The 24,093-nt window shown below is 40.3% G+C and overlaps 2 protein-coding genes across 2 annotated transcripts in view; one reads left to right on the top strand and one right to left on the bottom strand.

Annotated features, from left to right (window-relative positions):
- Cdk5rap3 (CDK5 regulatory subunit associated protein 3) overlaps positions 1 to 24,093 on the top strand; it is a 720,787-nt gene that overhangs the window by 349,124 nt on the left and 347,570 nt on the right. The window lies entirely within an intron of this gene.
- Positions 1 to 24,093, bottom strand: part of Skap1 (src kinase associated phosphoprotein 1) — a 282,052-nt gene that overhangs the window by 198,821 nt on the left and 59,138 nt on the right. Inside the window, exon 4 of the mRNA XM_051173521.1 lies at positions 16,160 to 16,261. Coding sequence (XP_051029478.1) covers positions 16,160 to 16,261 — 102 coding nt within the window. The remainder of the gene's footprint in view (positions 1 to 16,159; positions 16,262 to 24,093) is intronic.

Here is a 24,093-nt window from a genome sequence, read left to right as displayed (position 1 = left end):
ATTTCTTATCTCTCAGACACAACCAACCCTCAGCCAGAGAAGTGTAACCTTAAACCCTCATAACTCAACATCGTGTCAAAGTTTTTGCGGGGGCATTTGTCTGCAGTCCGGGGAACCCTAGAACAAAGCGTGGTGGGTGAAGAACGCGTCACCTCTGTGTACATCCGTTTCCTTGATGAACAAGGAGCTATTAACTGCAGGGAAAGCTTTATCTGTGAGAAGGACGATGCTCACCGCTCTCACCGCTTCTCCTGAGAGCGTGGAGAAGAAGAACACAGGGTCCCAGGGAGCTAAGGAGCAGCTTTTGTTACGGGAAGAGTGTGGATTATTTTTAAAACGGCATTTGACTTGGTAAAAAGTAACTATTTCTCAAGAGCAACCGGAAATCAGTTTGAGACATGGATCCTCTTTGAACCTATGCTCTCTTAACTCGTTAAGTCAAAACATTATATAAGTTATAAAGAAAATATAAGTTGTTTGTGAATGTTATATAAAAATTTATATAAGATGTAAAAGATTCTAAGAGGATTATACATAGCTTTTAGGCAAAATTAGAGAAGGATGGACATACATACGCCACTTACTAATAGTGCTTCCTAGTAAAAATGTCCCTGAGGATGTACTTGATTCATGGAGCCTGTGCCTTTTTGAGAAAACAGTCGTAACCATCTTCAGACTATCCTTATTAACGACCAACTTCGTGTTTCAGGATGCTGGGATTTGAACCCAGGACCTTGAACATTCTATGCATATGTTCTGCTATTGAGCTATATACCAGCCCCTAAATCATACACTTTGATTAAGAGTTTTTATATCAAATATTATATCTAACCCCATCTTCCCAAACCAGTTTGGATCACCACTTAACTTCCATTATGTCCTAAATTAGTCACTGCTGTAACTGACCCTTAAGTGGAAATATTGGCTGTAATGTGTTTTTTAATGTCACATCTTGTTTTCAGCTTTACTACTGTTTTGCAGTACATGCCAAACTTTAAATTTCTTACTTAAAACAATTGTCTTTAATTCTAACAGTTTTATATCATGACAGCTTTTAGTCACCAATTGCATTTATAAAAGGCTAATAACAAATTTTTCTCTGGGTGTAACTTATTGTGATGTGATGTGTGTGTGTGTGTGTGTGTGTGTTTATTTTAGAGGCAAGATCTTATTGTTACTTTTTTGTTGGTTTTTTTGTTTTGTTTTGTTTTGTTTTGTTTTTTGGTTTTTGAGACAGGGTTTTTCTGTATGCTTTGAAGCCTGTCCTGGAACTCGCTCTGTAGACCGGGCTGGTCTTCTTGTTACTTCTGCTGATCAGTTTGGCTTTACCAGTGCCTCTTTACATGCTCCCTGAACTTGCTCAACCATGAGCTGACCATCTAAGTTAACAACTCAGAAATCCAGAAACTTTCACATAACAAACTTATTAAAATATATTTCAGCAGCTCAGATACAGACAATAACATAAAATATCTGCTTTGATCATTGAAAAAATGGCCAGTATATTTCATTTTAAAAGGATAGTAAAAGTTTCTTAATCAAAAAATTTCTTGAGGATTTTTTACCGCTTGGATTTACTGCGAACTGGCTGCGTCTGCGGGGCCAGTAAAACTGCCAGCCAGCTTTAGTCAATATCTCACATCAAGATGCCACACTTTAAAAAATCTTCCTGATCGGGTAAATATTACAGGATATATCCTTTTCTAACTCTACAGATATAACTTTCATGCAGACACTTATGAGAACTGAAAGGATTGAGGGAAAAATAAAACCCAGGCTGCTTTTTAGGTTTTTTTTTTTTTAATCTTTATTGGAATTTCAATAACTCATTTAGCAGAGTGTGCAAAATTTTCACAGAATCTTTTCTTAATTTTATACTTTTGTCATGTATTGAAAATCATACCTGGCTCTTAGATCACTTAGACTGAAAAACATAATATGATAGAATTATTATGAGTGATAGCTTGGGCATGAGGCTGAGGAACATTCCAAGTCAGACAAAAGTCAATTTCTTGCCTATTCTATGTGAGAAAAGTAAACTTAAAGTTGTGAAACTTTTTATCGGGCCTGTTGCTTACATAGTGCTAGCTCGGGGTCTCTGGAGCAACACAGTGACTCTTGTTGTAATCATCATCATGTCAATGTTCAGGGTCTCCCACTGGAGCAATCACAGTTGAACTACAGAATGGATCACAATTACATACCCAATCACAACTGCTACAATTCAAGCTAACTCTATTGCCTGATTTCTTAAAAACAAAAATCAGAAGGAAAATGTAAGATTTAAGAAAGTTAGAGAACAAGAAACAGTAAAAAAAAAAAAAAAAAAAAAAAAAAAAAAAAGTGGAAGGACAATTAGAACAAGATATAAAATGTAACACCCTATGAGTTCCTAAGTGACAGGTCTTCACAAGCTAGTAGCCACTTAGATTTTCCAAATGTTTAGTAGAGCAGCCTGACCTGAAGTTAACATGGACTTTTCTGATGTCATAAATTCTCTTGTATCTGGTAGGCATCAACTTTAGTCTTATGTATACCTTTCTCTCCCAAAATTAGACAATTAGACAAAGCTAGATTTTTACAACTGAAAATGTTTCAGAAGAAGTTAGATGCATGTCTCTTAATGTTTAATAAAACCCATCCAAATGAATCAACATATCTACAGAACGCACACTACCATTTGAAATTTTATTCGAGAAACAAATACAAATGTTGTAAAAAAAAAAAAGATTTTCCCTGCTCAGAGTTCTTTAATGTATCTCATCCCCAAATAAGAGAATTTTAATGGATCCAAATTAAGGGGAAAAGCACTTTAAACAGAGTATCATCAAATTTAAATAAAGTCATTATTTTTTGAAGAGGCAAAGCACAGATGAATTTACTTAAGAAGTGTCTGAATTTTCCTAGTGTTTCCTGGGAACGTTCAGAAAGATCTCTGGGTTTATAGATGAAGACATTTGCACAGACAAAAAAAGAATTCAAAGGGAGAGACAGCCGCCTACTTTCCGTTTCAACGCTATGTTAGAGCACACAGTAGTTATTTAGAGTAAGATGCCAGGAGAGAACTCACACATAGTTTCCCAGGAAAATCTAGTCTGTCCATTTTGGCCACTACACCTCAGCAGACCCCAGCACCTCCTCACAGCTGTGAGAGGCAAAGTTTTGCTAAACATTTCCATGTTATACAGTTATCCATTGTGATTCTCTGAGAAACTGATCATCCTATTCTCCCTAATTTTAATGCTAAAAGACATACTATAAAACCTTAAGGTGATTAACAAATTTTGCTTACAGAGTAAGTATTCTAGAACGAATCTTTTCTAGAAGAAAGGACATGTTACACTTCAGAGAGCATTTGGGGAAATACTTATGTGCAACTTAAAACCAGGAGCTGGGGATGTATATATTAGAGCAGTGACCATTTTTGCTGACCAAATGGGCTAAAATGGACACAGCAGCAAATGCCACAGGTGTAAACAAAGGCTGCCTGCCTCCCTGCTCAAACAAGGATGTTCAAGTTCTTACAGAACATTTTAACTGTCTCACAGAAAGCGCTGCCTTTACAAGAAAAAGAAACTGGGCCCAGGAGGAACCCAAGAAACTTGACACTAGTCACAGAGTCAGTGGTAAAGATGATCAACTGGCCTGACTATTGACAAACCTCAAACATGTGATATCAAATTACCGTTTTTCAAAGTGTGAAAACGAGATTGTTGTTGTGTGTTGCTATCACTGACTCTTTATACGTTTGCTAGTTTTATTTTCCAATGCTCACAGAATTGTCAGTCCAGAAAACAAAACCAAACCCCAAGTAACAAAATTAGATTTTTTTATTCACTTATCTTAAAGGAGAAGTACAGTATTTAATAAGAGTGAATTGATTTCTATATCTTTGAAAAATAATTATTATCTCTTGGTGGGAGCAAAAAGAAAAATTAGTCAAAATGTTCCCACTCATTTCACCTGTGGAATGACTCCGTCTACCTTGCTAGCCTGAGTCGTTCTGCTATCAGCTTCTTTGTGGTACCACAGTCAATGTTCTTTCCTGGAAAGTGGGCCAGTATTTGGTGTTACAACGTGTGTCCTCCAATTTGTCTCCAGAGTTTCCAGAACTGGCACTCGGGGACCCATCTTTCCATTAGAAAGTGACCTGAACTTAGAAGAAACTTCTTCTCACCTCTTCTCAAGTTTCTGAGCGTCCCCAGAAAGGGCTTAAAAAGTGCCATAAAACCAAACAAGCCTCAGATTGGTGTCTACTTTTAATCTAGTGACTTGTTGCTGGAATTTGCCTAAAGATTCACTGGTCTAAGCTAGCCTACTTTCCATGGTATCTTCTGAAACAAATATAATTTCAGGCTGCCCATAGAAACACCCATCTGCCCTTGACGTTATAAACCTACAAAATGTATCTATTGAGGAAACTGTGACAATTATAACCTAAAAATGATAAATTTAATATATGATAGAAAATGTGGATATCATTAAATATATGCTAGGAATGCTAACCACTCCCTTAAAAATTGACATTAAAAACCCCCTGTAAATCGGATTTAAAAATCACATCCAAGGCTTTCCTCATGTATCACTGAGGAATATAAAACTCTCAAGATTATGGTTGGATTTGTACATCTCCCCCAACTTCTGTTATAAAACACGCTCAAATGATGCCTTTAAGTATTGAGTTTTAAAGCATTCACAAGAAAAGAAATCGTCCAAAAAAAGAAATAGTTTCAGTATGAATACTCACGTGTGTTTATGTAAAAAATTAAGTTTTTTAACACAGTCCTCATATTCAGTGTTGAAAACGTATATATCACAGTCATCTCCTGCCCTAAACGTGGCAAAACAAACCCAGGGATGCTCAGAGTGTTATTGTATTTCACCACAAGAGGGCGCTAGAGAATTCTGATCGCTTCCAAGGTCTATAAAACCCTTTAACTGCTACTTTATAGACATTCAATTACAACAGGCCATAATACATTAAGGCATTAAAATATACATATATCGCAGCATATGCCACAGCACACGCTGCACGAGTGTGCTCTCCAGACGATCGCCAGCGCCAACATCAAACCAACACTCGGGCTTCTTCTAGTACTTAGTGTAAGATTTTATTCTTGAGCCCTCCCCTTTCCAAAAGGCAGCTCTCTTGGCGAGGCGATCCCCTCGGAATGGAAAATATCACGGAATGTGATAAATACCCGATGACTGGAGGGTATGACAGGGCAAAGGAGTGTAAGGACTAGCAGAACTGAAATTTATTCAGTTTGGAAAAGAGGAGACTCTGGGGATAAATGTTCAATGTCTTTAAGACCTTCTAAGGTAACACTAGAAATGAATTAGGGGAATTACTCAGTCTCAGAAGATGGTATAGATAATAGCAATGGCCTGAAACCGAGGAAGGAAAAGTTTAGGTTAGACATGAAGAATAAATTACCAATAATAGTTGGGCGGGAAAGATGTCCTGCAAAGGAAGGATCCAAACCATAACAGCTATATTTGATAATTAATTAAATGAGATATTACTAAGAATGATGTGAATTCATTAGATGGGCTAGAAGATAACTCAGACCCTTTTCACCTGCGATCTGACACTCTCTCGCTCTGCTCGGCCTTTGCAAGTGTCTTCTAGGGATGACAATGGTCATCCACAGACAGGAGAGTTCATGATAGCAGTTAACCCTATGCTAATAAAATAAAATCCAAGGCTTTATTGTGAAATGAAATAACTATAAAGTTGGGTTACATTTCAGGACATTCTATGAAAAGATGCCACGCCATGTGAATTACAGGCTAACCATTTATAAAACAATGTTTTTGCAAATTGTATAAAAACTTCCCTAAGTGGAATGTCCCACGAATGAACAATTTCCCCTAAAAATCCCAGTCTTTTACAAGCCAGATGTTCTCTTCTTTGTTATCTTTATTTCTTGCTGGTGTGTCAGGACTCAAAGCCCTTAAAGCACAACATTATGTGGTTTAAGGCTGGCTGGGCATTGGTGGTTCACGCCTTTAATCCCAGCACTCAGGAGGCAGAGGCAGGCTGATCTCTTGAGAGTTCGAGGCTAGCCTGGTCTACAGAGCAAGTTCCAGGAAGGTTCCAAAAAAATAATACAGAGAAACCCTTTCTGGAAAAACCAAAAGAAAAGAAGAGAGAGAGAGAGAGAGAGAGAGAGAGAGAGAGAGAGAGAGAGAGAGAGAGAGAGAGCTGCTATTAAATTCTGAAAAGCAAGCTAGAGCAGAAGGGTACAGGGTTTGTGAATTCAACAATCTTTGCCCAGTTCACCATGATATTTTGGACTACTCAGACTTTCAACACTGCTTAGCCAATGTCCTTCTTGCACATTTCCTCTCTCTCTCTCTCTCTCTCTCTCTCTCTCTCTCTCTCTCTCTCTCTCTCCATCCCCTCCCATGGGCCTAGCACATTCTAAACAAAGGTCCCACCCCTGAGCTATGTGGCCAGCCCAAAGAATTTTTGTATTTATTTGAACATTAGGTCAAAAGAATTCATGGCTAACAGGAAAGCTCCCAAGAATGAAGAGGTGTGTGTGTGTGTGTGTGTGTGTGTGTGTGTGTGTGTGTGTGTGTATGTATGTATGTATGTATGTATGTATGTATCTGACATTAGGGAGTGATTTTCCTAAATTTATGTGAATATTAGACTTTGAAGTAAAAATGGTCAACATTTGTAGAACTTGAGGAAGGACGTCTAGTCATTAAGATAATACCGAGGGCTTTAGAATTTTAAACACGGTTGCCATGGGCATAGTAACAAACCCTGGAGTGATGAAACTGTTCCTGGAAATCAGATGCTATGTTGAATTTGCCACATTCGTAGAGTCTAAGAACACTCAACAGCGTGCAGAGATATAATCCTTCCCCGCTTCTGATTGGTGTCTATACAGCCATGCACATACAAGGCAGTAGCAACAGAAACCCTACACGTTTGCCGCCAGCTGAAATGCCCAGTGGCATCCTCAATAGTTATTTACTGTACAAGGAAGGGGTCACTATTAAACTCATTACTTGATGAGTTTGGGATTTGGAGAGGAAAAAAAATACTTCAGGCGTTATGTAAACAATTTCATCTGCCAAGTCACTCTTGAGAATCAACCATTTACACTTAAAAGCTGTCACCGTTCTCCCACTAATTGGAGGGGGAAGCACAATAAATGTTTGACCTCTCTGAAAAAGACTTCCAAAACCACTTTGGCCAGAAGTCAAATATTCCTTCCACTTTCTTCCAAAACACTGCAGGACCAACCCACTGGTCCTTGCTGTGTTCCCTGCCTTCATCAGCACTTGACTGTCCATCATGCACACGTAGTAAGGAAACTTCAAGTTCCTCTCTTCAGCTAGGTGACTGGCGCCCTAGGAAAGGACTTACAGCTCACTTCCCTTTTGGATTCTGTGTGCTAAGCCCGTATCTGAATAAGGGTGTTTGATATAGAAATACTCAATACCAAACCCTTCATCGGTGGTATATTAAAATCTATAAAATGGACAAAGGGCCCCGAAAGATGACTAATTAGTCCAATGTCAAATCAATTCAGGGATTCATTGTATTTTATCCACAGTTGTGTTAGCATTCATGGAGGCTTTTGAGAATGTTTATAGAACATATCGTGCTGAGTCATTATGAGAAAAGGTTGTGAATATATAGATGAAAGATGTGTGTGTGTCCGAAGAACTTCACTAAATCTTAAGAGAAATAGCTTGAGAGTCAAGGATCAGGACTGCAAGACCTTTTGAGCATCTCCCTGGAGTGTGCAGATGAGAGAGTTCCCACAGGTGAGGAGGGAGTGAGCACAGACTGGCCAACCCCACAGGTGTGATGGAGGAGTTTGAGGCACTCCTTTAATATTAGGTTTCCTCTTTGGTAAAACAACACTCCATTAGGTGATTGCCAAGCATCTTCAGGATCTAAAACGCCATGATTTCATATAGAAACCTGGATTATGTTTGCCAGTTTCTGTTTTGTGCTTGAGTAAAAGCAAGGCTGTGGACCCTGACCAGCATGTGTCAGAGTGTTTACAAGGCACTGGGGAAGGTTAGAGTTTAAACACGTACCCGCAGCTGGAGAAGCTGGGGTAAAGGATGAAAGATGGGTTATTCATAGACAGATAATTGTTATTGTTTTTTAATTCTTCACGAAACATGTATAATCCATGGTAATCATTTGTTCAAGTTATATAAATTACTGTCAAATTTGAAACCCCGTTTGTCATCTTCATCTGTGATTTATACCAGACTACATAAACGACATGATGCCTTAGATCTAATAAGACATTTGTCTTCATGAGGAAGGCCACTACGATCGTGAGTGACAGCTTACTTACCCTTATCACAGTTAACTCAACACCCGAGTCCTCAATTCCTCCCGGTGATCTGAAATCAGAAGGACTCACCTGAAGCCAACAAAAAACTTGTTCAGAGATCTACCATGGTCATCAGGCTGGGGGCTTTCCTAGGGGATGTGTTCTTGGGCTCCCAGATCAGGCATAATGAAGGACTTTTATGTTCCTCCCCAGATAGAGCCTCAAGCACACATGCACATCTCTTCCCACTGGTGTTGACAGGAGTCATGTACCTTTCTTTTTTCATGAGAAAGACATCTTCTAACTAACAACAAAGATGAATGCAATTGTCTGGAGAATAGAATGAAAATGTAGTCATTGTTTATTTGAATGTATGGATGCATGCATGCGGATTTATTTACAGACATTTAAGGGGAGCCTGTTTTGAGTCATTTTTACTGTCTTCAGAGTGTAGAATAAAAAAGGAACAAAAGCTAAATACGTTCACACCGTTCGTGTAACTTGCACGCATAAACACACAGACACGGGGGGCGGGTACCTCACCCCATTAAGAAGGAAACAGTTTGCTCTCTCTGGCCCATTCTTTTCCTCTACTCAGGTGCCGTTCAGGCTGAGGTTTTGAATATTATTGGCACTGGAGATAAAGTATCTCTACATACATTTTCCTCCCAAGCTATGGGCAGATTTCACCTAAGAAGTATCCTGATCAACGAGGTTGTTTGCCTCTATTCTCTACATCGTTAATTCACATACCCAAGTAAACCTTACAGAGCGCTGTTTATTTACCCCTGTGTCATTTCCACACTGAAACTGGTCTTTACTTATTTCGCAACTATGGAGATGTGAAACTGGCTTTTGGGAAGACATATTCATTGAGTACAAAGTCTGTGGGTGGAGGTGTTGCTCTCATAGGTCTAGATGGCAAAATTGGCTTAGCAAGTGGAAGTTCCTTCATAGAGAAGAGGAAATAGATGCTCAGAAGGTGGGGCTTCAGCCCGTTAAAAGGAAATCATCTCTGATGATTAGAGTTCTTTCTAGAACTATAATTTCAAAGCTGTAAAACAAAATAGAAAAAGGAATAGATCTATAGTTGTAATTGAAAATCGTAACACAGCCTTCTCAGCAGATAGAAGAAAATTTAGGTCACAAAAGAGCCAAAGAATTCAGACATATAAAAAACAGGAAGAGTATAATTCAGTCAGTACTTGAAAAGAACATACAACGTTGAAACACAAAATAACTACAGGATACAAGGACAGGCTCACTGACATGTCAACAATTGAAACAATGTAGCCTGGGATCTTAGACTAAAATGTAATAAAAATTAGAATTCAATTGTGAGATAGTAGGATTTTTGAAAAATCCTAGAACCCACAACAAAACAAGTTAAAATAAAAACTCAGAACAAAAGGGGCTGCAGAGAGGATTCAGTGGTTAAGAACACATACTGATCTCACTGAGGATCTGTGTTCAGTTCAACTCAGCCAACATCCTTGTCTAGTGGCTCACAACTGCCAGTAATTCCAGCTCCAGGGAATCCAGTGCCTTCTTGTGGCCTCCCCAGGCACCTGCACCCACATGCACATACCAGCCATGCCCCTTAAAATACTTTTTAAAAAACCACAATGAAAGCACCATAGATGCTTTGTAGGTTAAAATGATAATCTCATAAAGGAAATTACAGAACAGAATGGAACTATGGATTATATTGGAGGCAGTACATGTTGAATTTTGTGGGATAGTCATAAAGCAGTAGCTGCCGGGTAAATTTCAGCACTGGATACTTCTATTTACAAGTTAACATTATAGTAATGGGACAAGGCAATAAGGAGGATGAATTGGAAGTCCAAAGAAGTTGGACGCCCAAAGCCCAAAGGATAGGTAGCTCCACGTGGACTTGAGGAACCATCCATAGCCAATGTCTCCCTCTGAGCTGGTGTGAGAACAAAATGAGCTGACCCAGAAGACGGCCCATTATTACACCTTCCAACGCCATGACTATCACACCCAGTCTCCATACAAACTGTAGCATGAACTTGAACTTCACCCCCCTCCAAATCTAGTCAATACATCAAAACTTCCTTTTTTGCAGCAACACATCCACATGGTGGGTGTGCAAAGGTCATAATCTGTTTTCTTTCTTAAAACAGGGCCTCAGATTGTCCAGGCTATCTTCTGAGCCTCCTGCCTCTATCTCCCAGGCAGGGATATTACAGATGGCTGCCACCACACCCAGCTCTAAATCTTTGTTTCCTTTTCACAATACCAAAATAGCTTGAGATACATTTAGTTCTAATGTCCTTTTTCCATGATTGAAAATTAGAAAAGTACTAGAAAGCTAAACCAGTAGTAAAATACTTGCCTAGAATCTGCAAGGCCTGAGGTTTAATTCCCAGCACTAGGAAATAATAATAATAATAACAATAACATTAAAACCCACAATAACTAACAAAAAGCATGTCTATTGTTGTGTATCCCAGAGCTTCATGCATGCTTGGCAAGAGCTCTGAATTCCTAAGACTGTTGTTCGCGGTCATAAATCCCAAAGTGGCTTACAGTTAGAACTTAGATGGAGAACAGAGAAATTTAAAACTAAGAAATGCTGAAAGCAATGCCACTGAAATCCAATTCCAGAACATTCTTTATACTTTTAAATGTGCTTTTCAAAAAACAAAAGTTGTAAATGCCCACAATTGCTACTTGACCAAATTTGCAGTTTCTTATAAATCAACTATGTAGCAAATTTATCATTATTTTTGTGGTTATTCATTGTTCTCCAAGAGTGTTGCAAATCTTTACATTCCCAACTTGTTTCTCCTTACTCAGCAAGAACTTTCTCTGACCTTCCAACAGCCCTGGGCAAAATTAGCGGCAGACACCTTCTCACTTTTGGACATATATATGTGTCTAACATCTTCCTTTGATTAGAATACAATCACATAGAATAAACAACACACTATTGCAGATTTTTTATTTCTTTTAAAAACAATCCTTTTTTATTTCTTTCTTCCAGAAGGAGTCACTGTACCCTGTTTTGGCAGCATAAACACTTTCTCTAATCCGTCTTTGAAAGCATGTGTAGACAGTTCTTCCTTATCCTAATGAGGGATGTTTATAGATGCATTCAAATCCACTCTGGATTTTAGACACTAAAATAAATTAAATTCTGGGGCTCTCGGTGACGGCGTTTTGTTCAGTTACTATATTCAGCGTTTCCTACTTCCCTCTTCATTCAGTTGCTGTAATCCAACGTTCCTTCCTGTAATCCTTCCCTTCCTGATGGAAGAAACTATGCCTGCATTTCAGAAATCTCAGCGTCAGTCTGTGTTAGCAGGTCTCCATTCCCAGAGGCAGAGCTATGCTCTGTGAGTGTCTCTCCGCAGGATATAGCCTGCCAGGGACTGCAGACATTCACACAGGGAAACGGGATTGTAATCGGGTAGCAATAAATGTGCAACTCTATGCATGGCTTAGTCTATAACCTTGATATTCCCTCTCCTCACCCCATCTCTCAGTCTCTCTCTCTCTCTCTCTCTCTCTCTCTCTCTCTCTCTCTCTCTCTCTCTGTGTGTGTGTGTGTGTGTGTGTGTGTGTGTGTGTGTGTGTGTGTCCTCCTCTCCCTCCCCTGTACACCTGGCCAGAATCCCATGCTCTTCTGGGTCTCTTTGTAGTTTCCACAAAGGCATGATCCAAACACAACATGCACCATGGTTATTGCTCCTTATCAGCAAAGCAGTGGGCAGATGGGCAGACTGTGTACCCTCCAATAGCTTTCAGTCAAGAACACTGTTCTGACTTGGGAGGGGTGGAAGAAAGCAAAGCTAAACATTATGATGGTTTCTAATACAGATAGAAATCCAAAAAGCTTAAAAGAACTGTCACTACAGAGCAAGTTAAACCCATTTTCTTCCTCAAGCATGGCTGTGGGTCTCTTGCCAGCAAATGAAGTCACTGACTTTGCACCTGCTTGTTTGTCTGTTTGGTAACAGTGTGTCTCCGGGGGAGATGGTGAGCAGGTGAGGAAAGGAACTGTCCTCCTTCGCACTGCTTATCTTGCTCACCCTTCACACAGTGCCTTAGAATCTCTAAATAAGTATTGTTAAATACATAGCACAAAGCGTTTGTGACCTCCACAACATTCAGCCTAATTAAACAGAGTATAAAAGTCTACCCCAAGTTCTAACCTCCCCGCAGCCCTCTCTCTAATTTCAGGGGAAATTTATGCATCTTTAACTTTCAGGAGAGGGCCACATCCCTCTCGCCTGCTACATGGCAAGTGCTCTTGCTCTGTCCTAGATTCAGTGCTTTGCAGAAACTCGAACATAGTGCCATGCTGTTGTCAGGTCTCTTAATACACCTTCACCCATCCATTCCCATCTCAACCGTTCACTGGGTCACTTGGGGAATCTTTACCTTCCATGCACACGCACAGAAGAAAAAAAAATCTTAGAAGTAAGACTTTAATGTTGCTAATATACTTAACTGCTCTGTTGGGAAACCCTTTTAATATTTAATTTTATTTGTTGCGTTGTCTGTGTGTATAAGTGTATACCGCACATGTGTGGGAGCCGGGGGAGGCAGAGGAGAGCATCAGACCCCCCCGGAGCTGGAATTACTCAACATGGATGCTGAGACCCAAACGTGGGTCCTTGGGATGAGCTGCAAGTACCCTTAACTGCTGAGCCCTCTCTCCAGCCTCTCTTTTGGAAAGTGTTTATGGAACAGTTTTTCATGTTGGAATTTTCCACATAAAAGTATACTTCCTTTAACATGATCCCCCGCCCCAGTGCTGAGAATACAACCATGGTCCCATACACCCTACGTTAGCAAGTGGTCTGCCGTGAACTACACTTCAAGAGCCACCAATGCACTTTTAACATTCAACTATTTTTTAAGAAAAATGTTTGTGTTTATGTAGGGTGTATGCATGAATATTTGCATGTATCATTGCCATGCACATGCATGTGGAGGTCAGAGGTTAACATCAAGTGCTTTCCTCAGTCACATCTTCGCCTTAATTTTTGAGCCAGGGTCTCTCAGTAAACCAGGAGCTCACTGATTTAACAAGACTACTAGATGTCAGAAAGCCCAGGGATCTTCCTGGCTCTATTCTGATGTAGGTGTTGGATGTCTAAACTCAGGTGCAAATGTTTAGCAGCATGCACTTTCCCAATTGTGCCAGTTTCTAATGAAAGTATTTTAAATGTTAAGTGTGGTACTTATATAACCAGAGCCAAAGTATCTATGGGATAGATCCATCTTTGGGGATGTCTTAGATAGGGCAGGAGTAACAACAGTAGAGGAGTTAGTAACAGGGCTTCCAGAACCAACATGTGCAGGTTCAAATCATGGCCCCAAAAGGCAACAGGGTGTAATCTGTTAAGTCTGTAAAATGAGGGTAAAGCTAACATCTACCAAGGTGCTTAGAACATAAATGCAAAGCACACAGGAAGTGTTCAATAAATGTTAGCTTTAAGAATTTTGATTTATCCAGGTGGAGAATATGAGCAATCTCTCTCTGGGATACAAATAAGTCCCAGATTGCTGGGGTTTTGTTTTACAAATTTCTTCACAAATTTTATTTAAACATCTTTTGTTGTTTGTTTGTTTGTTTGTTTGTTTTTTGAGACTGGATTTCCCTGTGTAGCTTTGGAGCCTGATCTGGGACTAGCTCTTGTAGATCAGGCTGGTCTCAGACTTACAGAGATCCACCTGACTCTGTCTCCCAAGTTCTGGGATTAAAGGCACATGCCACTACCACCTGGCTCTACTTAAAGATCTTATGCAGTTTTTTGCCCATTGTTCTATTTACTTTTAAGAGTTCTCTTTGGTATTTTTGTTTTGCTGTCTTGGGGCTCAGAACCAGGAGCTTGCACACATGTTAGGCAAGTGTTCCACGACTGAGCTACTCCTCCAAACTCTAGGCTCTGTTTTTCATAGCTCAAGTTAGCTTCTGATTCTTACCTTAGTGTCACACTCTAGTGGATGCCTTTCCAATATTTTTCCTCCTCCTGGCCTTCCCTTCCTCCTCTCTCTCCCCTTCTTCCTCTTCTGTCCTCTCCTCCTTCTCCTTCCTCCCCTTCCTCCTCCTCTCCTGTTCTCATATCCTCCTATGTTTCTCTTCCTTCTCCAACCTCTTCCTCCACATTTTTTTTTCTGAAATAGAATCTTGCAGTAGCCCAGGCTGGCCTAGAACTCAAGACCCTCCTACCTCACCCTCCCAGCAGGTGTGTGCTATAACACTCAGCTCACACTCAATCCACAAGTGCCCTTTTTCTAATTTGAAGCTTCCTGGGGGCCCGAGAGACCAAAACACTGTAATGCAAATTCATGAGGGTAAGGGTTCCCCCAGTGAGGGCCTCAAGGCCACTCTCAAGAATAAGAAACCCAAGTGTTAACCCAGAATTCACTGACATCTACTTCTATTCCGAGGTCTTTCTGGCTAACTTATTGTGTTTTCAGGCTTACTTACTGTGTTCTCAGCTGCATTTTGGAAAGCTGGAAATACCGAATAAGTGACCTATGAATTAATGAGGCACCATTGTTCTGATTCTGTCAAGCATTAGATTAAGCAAAACCAAAAGAAATGTTAGTTTCTCCACGTTTTGCACTGTTAATTTTCTACAATTATTAATCAGCTACCAAGGTAATTATTAAGCATTCAGCCCAAACAGTGTTTTTAGTGCAATATCTATTCCAGCGTGGCTCTAACCAACTGTGAACACATGGGTATCACATACAAAGCTAGCAAAGCCAGATGAAAATATTCCTATGCAATTCGATCCCTTGCTCTGAGGCAGAAGCCATCGGTTCAACGGAAGAGAAAAATATGACTCCTCAAAAGGCTCCATGAAAGAGTGAGTGATGAATAGGCAAAGAGAGAGGAAAACAGGTACCGTGCATTCTTGAAATTTAGAGGAAAAAGGAACAGAAGACTATGGATTCAAAGAGAAACAAGGAATAATTTACCAACTTGATTCCCTAAGAATAATAAGTATCCAATTTACTATTCGGTTCAGGAACATCTTCATCCTTTCCTCCCACTGGAAAGGCATGAGAGAGTTTGATAAGGACACCGTGCACATCGAGATGATCAAACCTTCTGCTCTTGTGGCCAGATGCCAGGAGAACACAGCAGCCTCCCACCCCTGGGAAATCTAAAGCTACACCGGAAGCTGGCAGCCACCAGGCTGCAATCTTGGCACTGATAGATCTAAAATTCATGGATAATTTTGTATTACGTGTTACCCACCATTATATATTTTTAAACATGTTTTAATGGTGGAGTTCTTTACCTCCTCCTATTTACAAAACTTCAAATAAAATTGACTCTGGGGGAGATTTGCATCGAGTTCATGTGCCTTTCCCCTGAACCAGTTTTGGACAGAGGTATGAGCACAGGTGAAATAATATGGTATAATAGGCTCAATGGCCTCAAATATCTCATAATAAATTCATAACCCAGTTGTCTGTGAGTGCAAATTTAATTTTTATGCATCTGAGTGAAGCTAAGAGATCCAAAAGGATGGAAAAACCTGGGCCCTATAGTCTTAAAATGCCCTCATAGCTTGTTTGTATAAAATGAGCTGTTTTTCATACTGTTTTTATAACGTGATCAATAGTGATGTCTTCCTGCTCTAACGTGGAACTAGTGTTTCCCTAAATACATTAATTTTGGGAGCATTGGATTACCCATGATGATCAGCACCGCGACGAAGCAAGTAGTTGTTCTTTGCAAATCAGTGATCACCAACACAGAAAACCCATTGCTGGACATTGCTGACAACAGGCCAGGGGGTGGGGCGAAGAAAAAAGTGATGATGCCCAGAAAGGCCACTCACCCTCATCCTGATAATCTGACCAAAAGGATGCATCTGATGTGAGGGGTGGGCCACGAGTCCCATTCAGATTGTCATCAGAGCTGTCCTGGCCAAGGTCTCCTCCTGAGGATTGGTAAAGAAAACCGGGTCATCCTGTGGACATTTGATGTGCATAGATACAGGTGTCTTCAGGCACTTACAAAGATGGATGCATGTTTTACCTGAAGGGCATGCCTGCTACATTTAGCACAAGAGAGCCAGAGAAAGAACTTTAAAAACAACTTACCTGTGTGGGGTATTCTCCCCTCTACCACCTCTCTCTAGCACTAAGCAACTGGTAGCTTGGAGTGGAAGACCTTTCGCCACAAAAGAGCGATTTCTCTGTCACATTTAAAATGAAAACACAGATGTATAAATTTGTTTTCATATATTCTACATCTCCATGAATTACAACCTTTACCCCAAAGGCCTCTTTCTCTTTCTGTTTCTAAATGAAATAGAAAGAATGACACAAAGGGCTAATCTTCTACACATAATATAATGTAGCAAGGTCAGGACTCTCCCTTTCCCTGAAAAATAAGAGCAGTAAACAGAGAGAACCCAGACTCTGCTGGATTCTATTCCTATTTAAATCACTACTTGTTTTGCAACCTTAATAAAGTTCTCTCTTGTAATTCTAGGTTACAGCCTGCAACCAACCTCTCAGGAATTCTAAAAGCCGGAGGAAGGTAATATTTGCGCTGCAAAATGACTTTGATAAAAGGTAATGTATATACAATACTGAATTATGCAATTAAAACATTGCTAATCCCTTTTGGGTGTTTTCGGCCTACGTTGAATTGTATTTTGTAGAAGTGGCCAATGCTATTACGATGCTTTAAAAGGTTCAGGCGGAAGATGTTAGCTCACTCAGAAACCGGAAGAAAACGAAAGCTTTGTAAATTGCTTTCCTTAAAAAAAAAAAAAAAATCCCCCAAACAGAGGTGCAGACTGCTGATAAAAAGGACACAGACAGCTGCTTGGTTCATTTCACAAACATGAAAACGGGATTTTTCAACTGAATTTAATATGATCTCAGATACTAATTTCCAAAGGAAATCACCAATGCTAATCTCAGTAAACACTGTAGCATTCTTGGCCCAGGGTTTCAACCAGGGAGCCGTGAAACAAAACGACCTGCACAGAATCTGTATTGCCTCACTTTAAGGGTCTATTTCCTAAAACTAAACTACAAGGATAGGGAGGATATAAAATGATTTTAAAAAAGATAGAAAGAAAGAAGGAAGAAAGGAAGGGAAAGAGGGAATGGCTGTGGTCTTCTCTTCCCTTTCCACAAACCAGACTTGTCTCCAAATGCTCGGTGGCTGCCCGAGATTGCCCCAAACACTTAACACTTGCAGACATAGGACTTTAAAATAAAATGTAGAGTTTATTGGGGGGAAAAACCCTTTTATCTGATGCAACAGTGAGCAGCTAAAGGCAGAAGAAAAAAACATGCTCTGAGCATTAGAGCAGCCCTGTGCAATTGCTATCCAATAAAAACCCAACGGCTGGACAGAGGGTTAAAACACTCAAATTTTACACCATTGCAAAGCCACTGAAATTACATTATCAACGAGGACGTTAATGAACTGTTTGGCTAGAAACCTGAAAGTGAGCTGCAAAGATAAAAGGAAATTTCATTTTGGAGGCAAATCAAACCCCCCCTTTTTTTTTTCGTATTTTACATATCGACCCTAGTTCCCTCTCCAAAACCCATTTTCTTAAAAAAAAAAAAAAATGTTCCAAGCAAAATTTAACATACTGAACTTCAGTGTTCGGTCATCTTTCTAGATTTAGTTTTCTGCTTTGCTTCACATACCTGATAGAACTACCACCAAGAGGAAGAGCTCACTCCTGCCTAGTACAACAGCTAAAAAAATAAATATGGTGATTGGGAGAATTTTTTTGGTTTTACTTTTGCATTTTTAAAGTTTTTTTTAAATCTTAAAAATCTTAAATTAGTTTTTGGTTCTGCTCTTGTATATTTTTTGTTTGTTTGTTTTGAGACAGGGTTTTTCTATGTAGCCTTGGCTGTTCTGTAACTCGCTCTCTATAGATCAGGCTGGCTTCAAACTCACAGAGATCTTCCTGCCTCTGCTTCCCGAATGCTGGGACACCACTACTTATCCTTAAAATAAGCTTTGCATGTGTTGTAAAGAAAGCACACCACTTGTATACAGCCTTCATCCAGTCTTCCTCAATGTCTGTTTCTTCCATGAGTGGAATCTATCTGCCAAATGGACACATTAACATTGGCACATTTGGACTTATTTGTATTTTGTGGAATTTTCCACTAATGCCTTTATTTCTCCCCAAGATCCAGCCTAGCATGCAGATTGCATTCACAGCTCCCTTGTCTTGCCCCAGACATCTCCAGGATTTGGCCCTTGATTTAGTGACTTCCACGGTTTTCTAGTGACATTTGGATAGTTGCTCAAGGTGGATGTCAACTCCACTGTGGTCAGTGCCTGCCTGCGCCCCTGTGTCCAAATGCATCAAGGAAGGACTACAAGTCCACACTTACGATAGAGTGAGCCTAGGTTGGCACCACTGATGGCTGTGGCTGAGAAAAACACTGAAAAACACGCCTTGCACTTAAGTGCGATTAGTTCCCAATGATGAAGATGTCATAGGTACTTTTACTGTCATATCCAGTGGCCCACCTCCCTTGGGCTCACACAGGATCTAGCCTATCACACCGTGTAAATAGATGCCCCTGTGTAATTAAAATGATTGCAACTAGTTGAGATGCATGGGTGAGAAGTTTTATAGAAGACCTGACAATTACTGTGGTCATTCTGGTAGTTTTTCCTTAAAGTGTAGCCACTCGTATTCTCTGGATTCATTCACAGCTCTCAGTCCCGGTTCCAAGTGGCCACAACTAGAGTCCAGTGGGATCAAACATAAGTGATCACAAGCTACAGTGACAGACATTTCCACTCAGCAACCAAACAATTAAAGCTCGGAACTCCATCTGCTGAGAACGGCTTTCTCCCAAGCGAGACCCTCTGCCACCAGAGACACACTTCCCATGCAACTCCCTCAGAATCGATACATTTCTCTGTAGATATACATTCTAGCACATTATATCTCCATTAATCACATCCACTGCCTTCAGCCTTTTTCTTTGTATTTCTAAACAAGATCTAGGGGAACTCTATCAGGGGTTCACCTGCGATTAGCTGGTAATGTGTTCCTCGATCCTGTGTCATAAGAATCGGGCACTCTATATGTTCCTTAGTATATTCAATGGCAGGTCCTCCATTGAGCACCTGTGCCAAGGGGCCCATCGCAGGGATGATTTCTCTGTTGTCCTTCCTGAGAGTCAAATTCAATTTCATTCATGTTACATAGAGTGATAAGTTGAGACATTCTGGGGTTGGAGCAGAAAGATAAAACAGCTTAGTGTAAGGTAATTATTTGCCAGGGTTCCTATGCTGCTAGTTTTTATTCCCTGTGTTTTCATTACCCTAATGAGCTTCCCCCTTCATTCTGAAACAGTAGCTCGGTCACTAGAAGTTGGCTTTTGCTGTCTCAGATTCAACCAGCTGTTGCTGCTCCATAAACTTTATGGAGAAGTGAATTAAACTGCTAAAAAAACTTTAATTTACTAATTCGATTCCAAAAAGAATAGGAGAAAAATGAACCACGATGTTCCCCTTGTAACTCTTGGCAGACGGTAAGCCACTCTACTATTCAGGGACAAAGATGGAGCATGGTGACAATTTTACCAAAGAGATGAAAAGACACAGGAAGCAGATTGAACATTTCTTAATGCTATGAAATATAAGAACAAATAACATATAAAACATAAAAGCACCTTTTCTGTTCAATATGTAAAAACTCATTAGTTTTTCTCATGTCAGTATAAGTCACCTCTGTCTATTTCTCTTCTAATTCATTGTGAGTATGTTGTTATAAAATCCACTGTCACCTGTAAACAACTGTGTGTGTTGCATGCTTAGAAATTTCCTGTGCTTTGCTATGACTTTGCTGCATGTCTTTGGATAATATATAAAAATAGAAACATGAAAAAATGTAATTTTTTGTGCTGTTACTGCTATTGACATTAGAAGAAAACACAGGACTTCCTACTCCATTTAATATTTAAGACTCCACGAGGCATGTGTCTCCCTCTTTAAACTAATAAGTCCTCACTAAAATGCTATAAATAAAGTTTCCTGATCCAAATCCAGTTAGTTTTCATGCTTGGGAGCATTAATATGGCCAGCTCTTCACAGGCCAATTTAACACTAACACTGTTCCCAAAGCTGAACTGGGATAGGATCATCAAAACGGCAGCTTATCACTCCTCATTATGACCATTCCCCTAAGTCACTGGATCTAAAGAAATATGTGGATACAGATGTGACCAGATATGGGAAATATTGTTCACAGGTGAATATGTTACCAAGCACATGTACAACACTAAAGCTACAGGAGCAGTGTGTGTGTGGGGGGGATGTCTGCCAATACTTGTGTTATAAATTACACACCATTTTGCACAAACTCATGCATTAGAAAATGTATGGTGTTTCCCACAGAACATCTGAGAGGCTTCACTGACTTCTAAATATCCATTTGGACTTGGGTGGTTAGGTCTTACGATTAATCCACATACAGTGAAGGTCTCAAATTCTTCTCTGTTCCATACAGTCTGAGCTCTTGCCCATCTTTCTCCTCTTCATCTATACATAACTCAATGTGTAAATATCATCCCCCCACCTCCAAGGCCCGGGCAGAGACTGTAATAGTAGCAACTGTCATTAAATCTGTAGAATGAATGAGAGACCAGGTGAAGAAAGTTACCATTTATCATTCTTTTTAAAAGTTGTTGCAACTAGGTCTTCAATGTACAAGTAACCTGAGCTTAAGTTCTGTGTCTTGAGGACACTGCTTTCAAATACTAGCCCAGGCTAAGAATAGCAGAGTTAAGAGTGTAGCAGCATAGGGAATAGAAGCAAATTGACACTGGCAGAACAAACACTACAAAACACCTGTGAATCCGCAAGCCCACAGGGCAGCACAGCTCAATAATATTCTCAAATGAACCACAGCAGGCAGCAGGAAACTGGGGAGGAAAATAATGCCCCTGGAAGCCAGTAGCTTAAGATGTTCTTCCGCAGCCCCCCTCCCTTTTTTTTTTTTTTTTTTTTTTTTTTTTTTTTTTTTTTTAAAATGGTCTTTTTGTGGTGCAGTTTCTCCTTTGAGCCAGTAGGGTGAGCTGCAGTGTGTAGCATCGCCCCAGCTCTTAAAAAAGGGAAAGAAAGAAATTCGAGACACAGAGACAGACAGCGACAGAGACAGAGAGACACAGAAACGGAGACAGACAGACACATCACAGTATGAATTCTTCCGCTCCTTCCCCCATCACTCCTCGAAAATGCTGAGATCTTTAACCCTGCTTATGTTTTGCAGAAAGGTACAACTCCTGGACATGAACAAACTGGAGGTCTGGCAGCAACAGCTACAACTAGACAATTTTATATGTGACAACACACACTTCATAAAGCAAACTGTCTTTTACAGACTGTCATCCACCGTTCCAGCTTTACACTAACACGTTCCGTCTACCACTGTTGTTTTCACTGGTACCAAAATGGAACCTGCTGAGTTGGAATATTTTCAATAGTAATGAGATCTTGACAGAATTCAAAACCCTGTGAACCCGCATTTGATGGCACACAGATAGGTATGGCATAAGACAAATGCATTGACCAGTCAGCAGCTAGGCAACCATAACCTAGAGTCATTGGTTTGTGATTCTGTTTCCTCTGGACCACTCTATTCTCTGTCCTTCATTCATTCAACTTCATTTCAGTATGTCTTGATTTGCCAGAGACAGGCCGCTACAATACTAAGTAGAAGAGCTTGCCGGATTCCTACTGGATACAGGCACTGGGTCAAAACTCTTCATGTACTATCTCAAGGAATCCTCAGTATAACCCTGGGATATGTTATTATCCCAAAGATGCTGATGATACTGTGATGTTGAAATTAAACAACTCAACAACTTACCCAAAGCCACAGAAGTGACCGGAAGTGGCAGAAGTCAGGCTTAGACCCTACCCAGGCTGATTCCTACGCTCTTGCTCCAATCCAGCTGCTCCAAGGCTGTATGCTTTATCCACCATGATCATTATCCAAAGGCAAAGGGTACTGAACGGCAGCCAGCAACTTGAGTATACGGTATTAATCAAAGTGTAATTTATAGTTATTAGTGGTAATAGAAGCATTTCCAGTTCATGTGGGGATAGGAACTGACAAAGCCACACAGGACCAGGAAGGAAGTGGCCTCATTCACAAGTCAAATTTATTGTCTGAGTATTGCTGGAATGACTTTGAAAATAGCATTTTTAGCAAGGGTTTCATGCTCACCAACTTTTAACTCTCCGGGCTTAGTCAGGTCAAAGTGTTGATTTTTTTTTTCCTTGCAGAACTTTCTGTACAATTGTGTTGAATCCTGGCTCTTTTGACCCTTTGTCACAGAAAATGAGCTGGAATGGTCTACACCTAAGTGCAGCTTGGACCTGGCACTTCCCTTTCTGGCACCATCATGCGTTAAGTATCATAATAGGAAAATTCTTTGACAACACAGAAATCCACATGAACATAGCAATTCTGTGACTTGGTTCACCTCCCTGTCTTTCCCCATCATCCCCCTCCCTTCTTCCTTCCAAACTCATCACAGCAGGATCTTATCCTCCATTTGTAATCCTGGTTCATGCTAGCGTTTATTGGGCTCCATGACCCACAAAATTTCTTGAGACTATATGGCATTTGATTTCAGTGTCTTTTGCTAAAGAAGAATGAGATGCCTGGAGAGATGGAGCTTGCTACTCCTGCAGGGGACCTGAGTTTGGTTCCCAGCACCCACATGGTGGCTCACAGCTTCCCATAACTCCAGTTTCAAGGGATACAACGCCCCCTTCTGTGGCTCCTGAATGCACATGCTATACATAAATTCATGCATGCTCATACACATGTATGAAATAATAAATTAATCTCTTAAAAAAAAGAATGGGACACCACTTCCAACAGGCTTCTGTTTGATCTATGGAAAGTTTTATGACAGCCCGAGGGATAAAGATAAAAGAACAAACAGTAAACGATGGGTTGTAAGAGTCATAGGCCTGGAAATGTTAAGCAGCTTTTGACATTCCATAGGGAGGTGAGTTATCTTCGTGAATTGACACAGACTGTAGTCACCAAGGCTGTAATGGAAAAGTGACAAGATCCTGTCTCCCATGCCCCTGCCAAGATGGAACAGAGATCCCTGTCTGTGCATGTCACAACATACAGTCCTTAACACCTAAGCCTCTCGTTGACATCATCGTCAATTCAATGTTCATTCCCAGTTCCAGCTTCACATGGAACACCTCCCCATGGTTCCCTTTTTAATTGCAGCATCATTAACACAAGCAAAACATACAAATCTTAAGGGGAAGGTACATCACTTGGTTGTTATGCAGCCAGAGGCTTTCTGGTAAAGAAAAGGATACTCCATCGTCCTTTCCCTTAAGAGTTAATTCAAATGGTCTGGCAATCACCAGGACAGGAAAGCACCCTATAGGAACCCATCTATTCTAGAGACTTTAAAAATAAATAAGACCTCAAACCTACACAAAGAACTGCAGGCAACTAAGGATGCTGAGAGTGAGAGAAATACTGTTCTTCAGGGAAGAGCATACCAACATTATCCAACACCAAACGGTCATCCCTGAAACACACACATGCATGACACTATACAGACTGAGAAGGTTTTATTTAGGGATCGATATGCATGTATTTATGTACGTATATAACAACAATTAAAAGAGGACATGAATTTGAAAAAGAGCAAGGGGGTGCTAGAGAGATGGCTCAGTGGTTAAGAGCACTGACTGACTGTTCAGAGGACCCAGGTTCAATTC

The sequence above is a fragment of the Phodopus roborovskii genome, unplaced genomic scaffold (assembly GCF_943737965.1).
Source record: "Phodopus roborovskii unplaced genomic scaffold, PHOROB, whole genome shotgun sequence".
NCBI classification, from domain to species: domain Eukaryota; kingdom Metazoa; phylum Chordata; class Mammalia; order Rodentia; family Cricetidae; genus Phodopus; species Phodopus roborovskii.
This window is presented reverse-complemented; position numbering and strand designations above follow the sequence as displayed.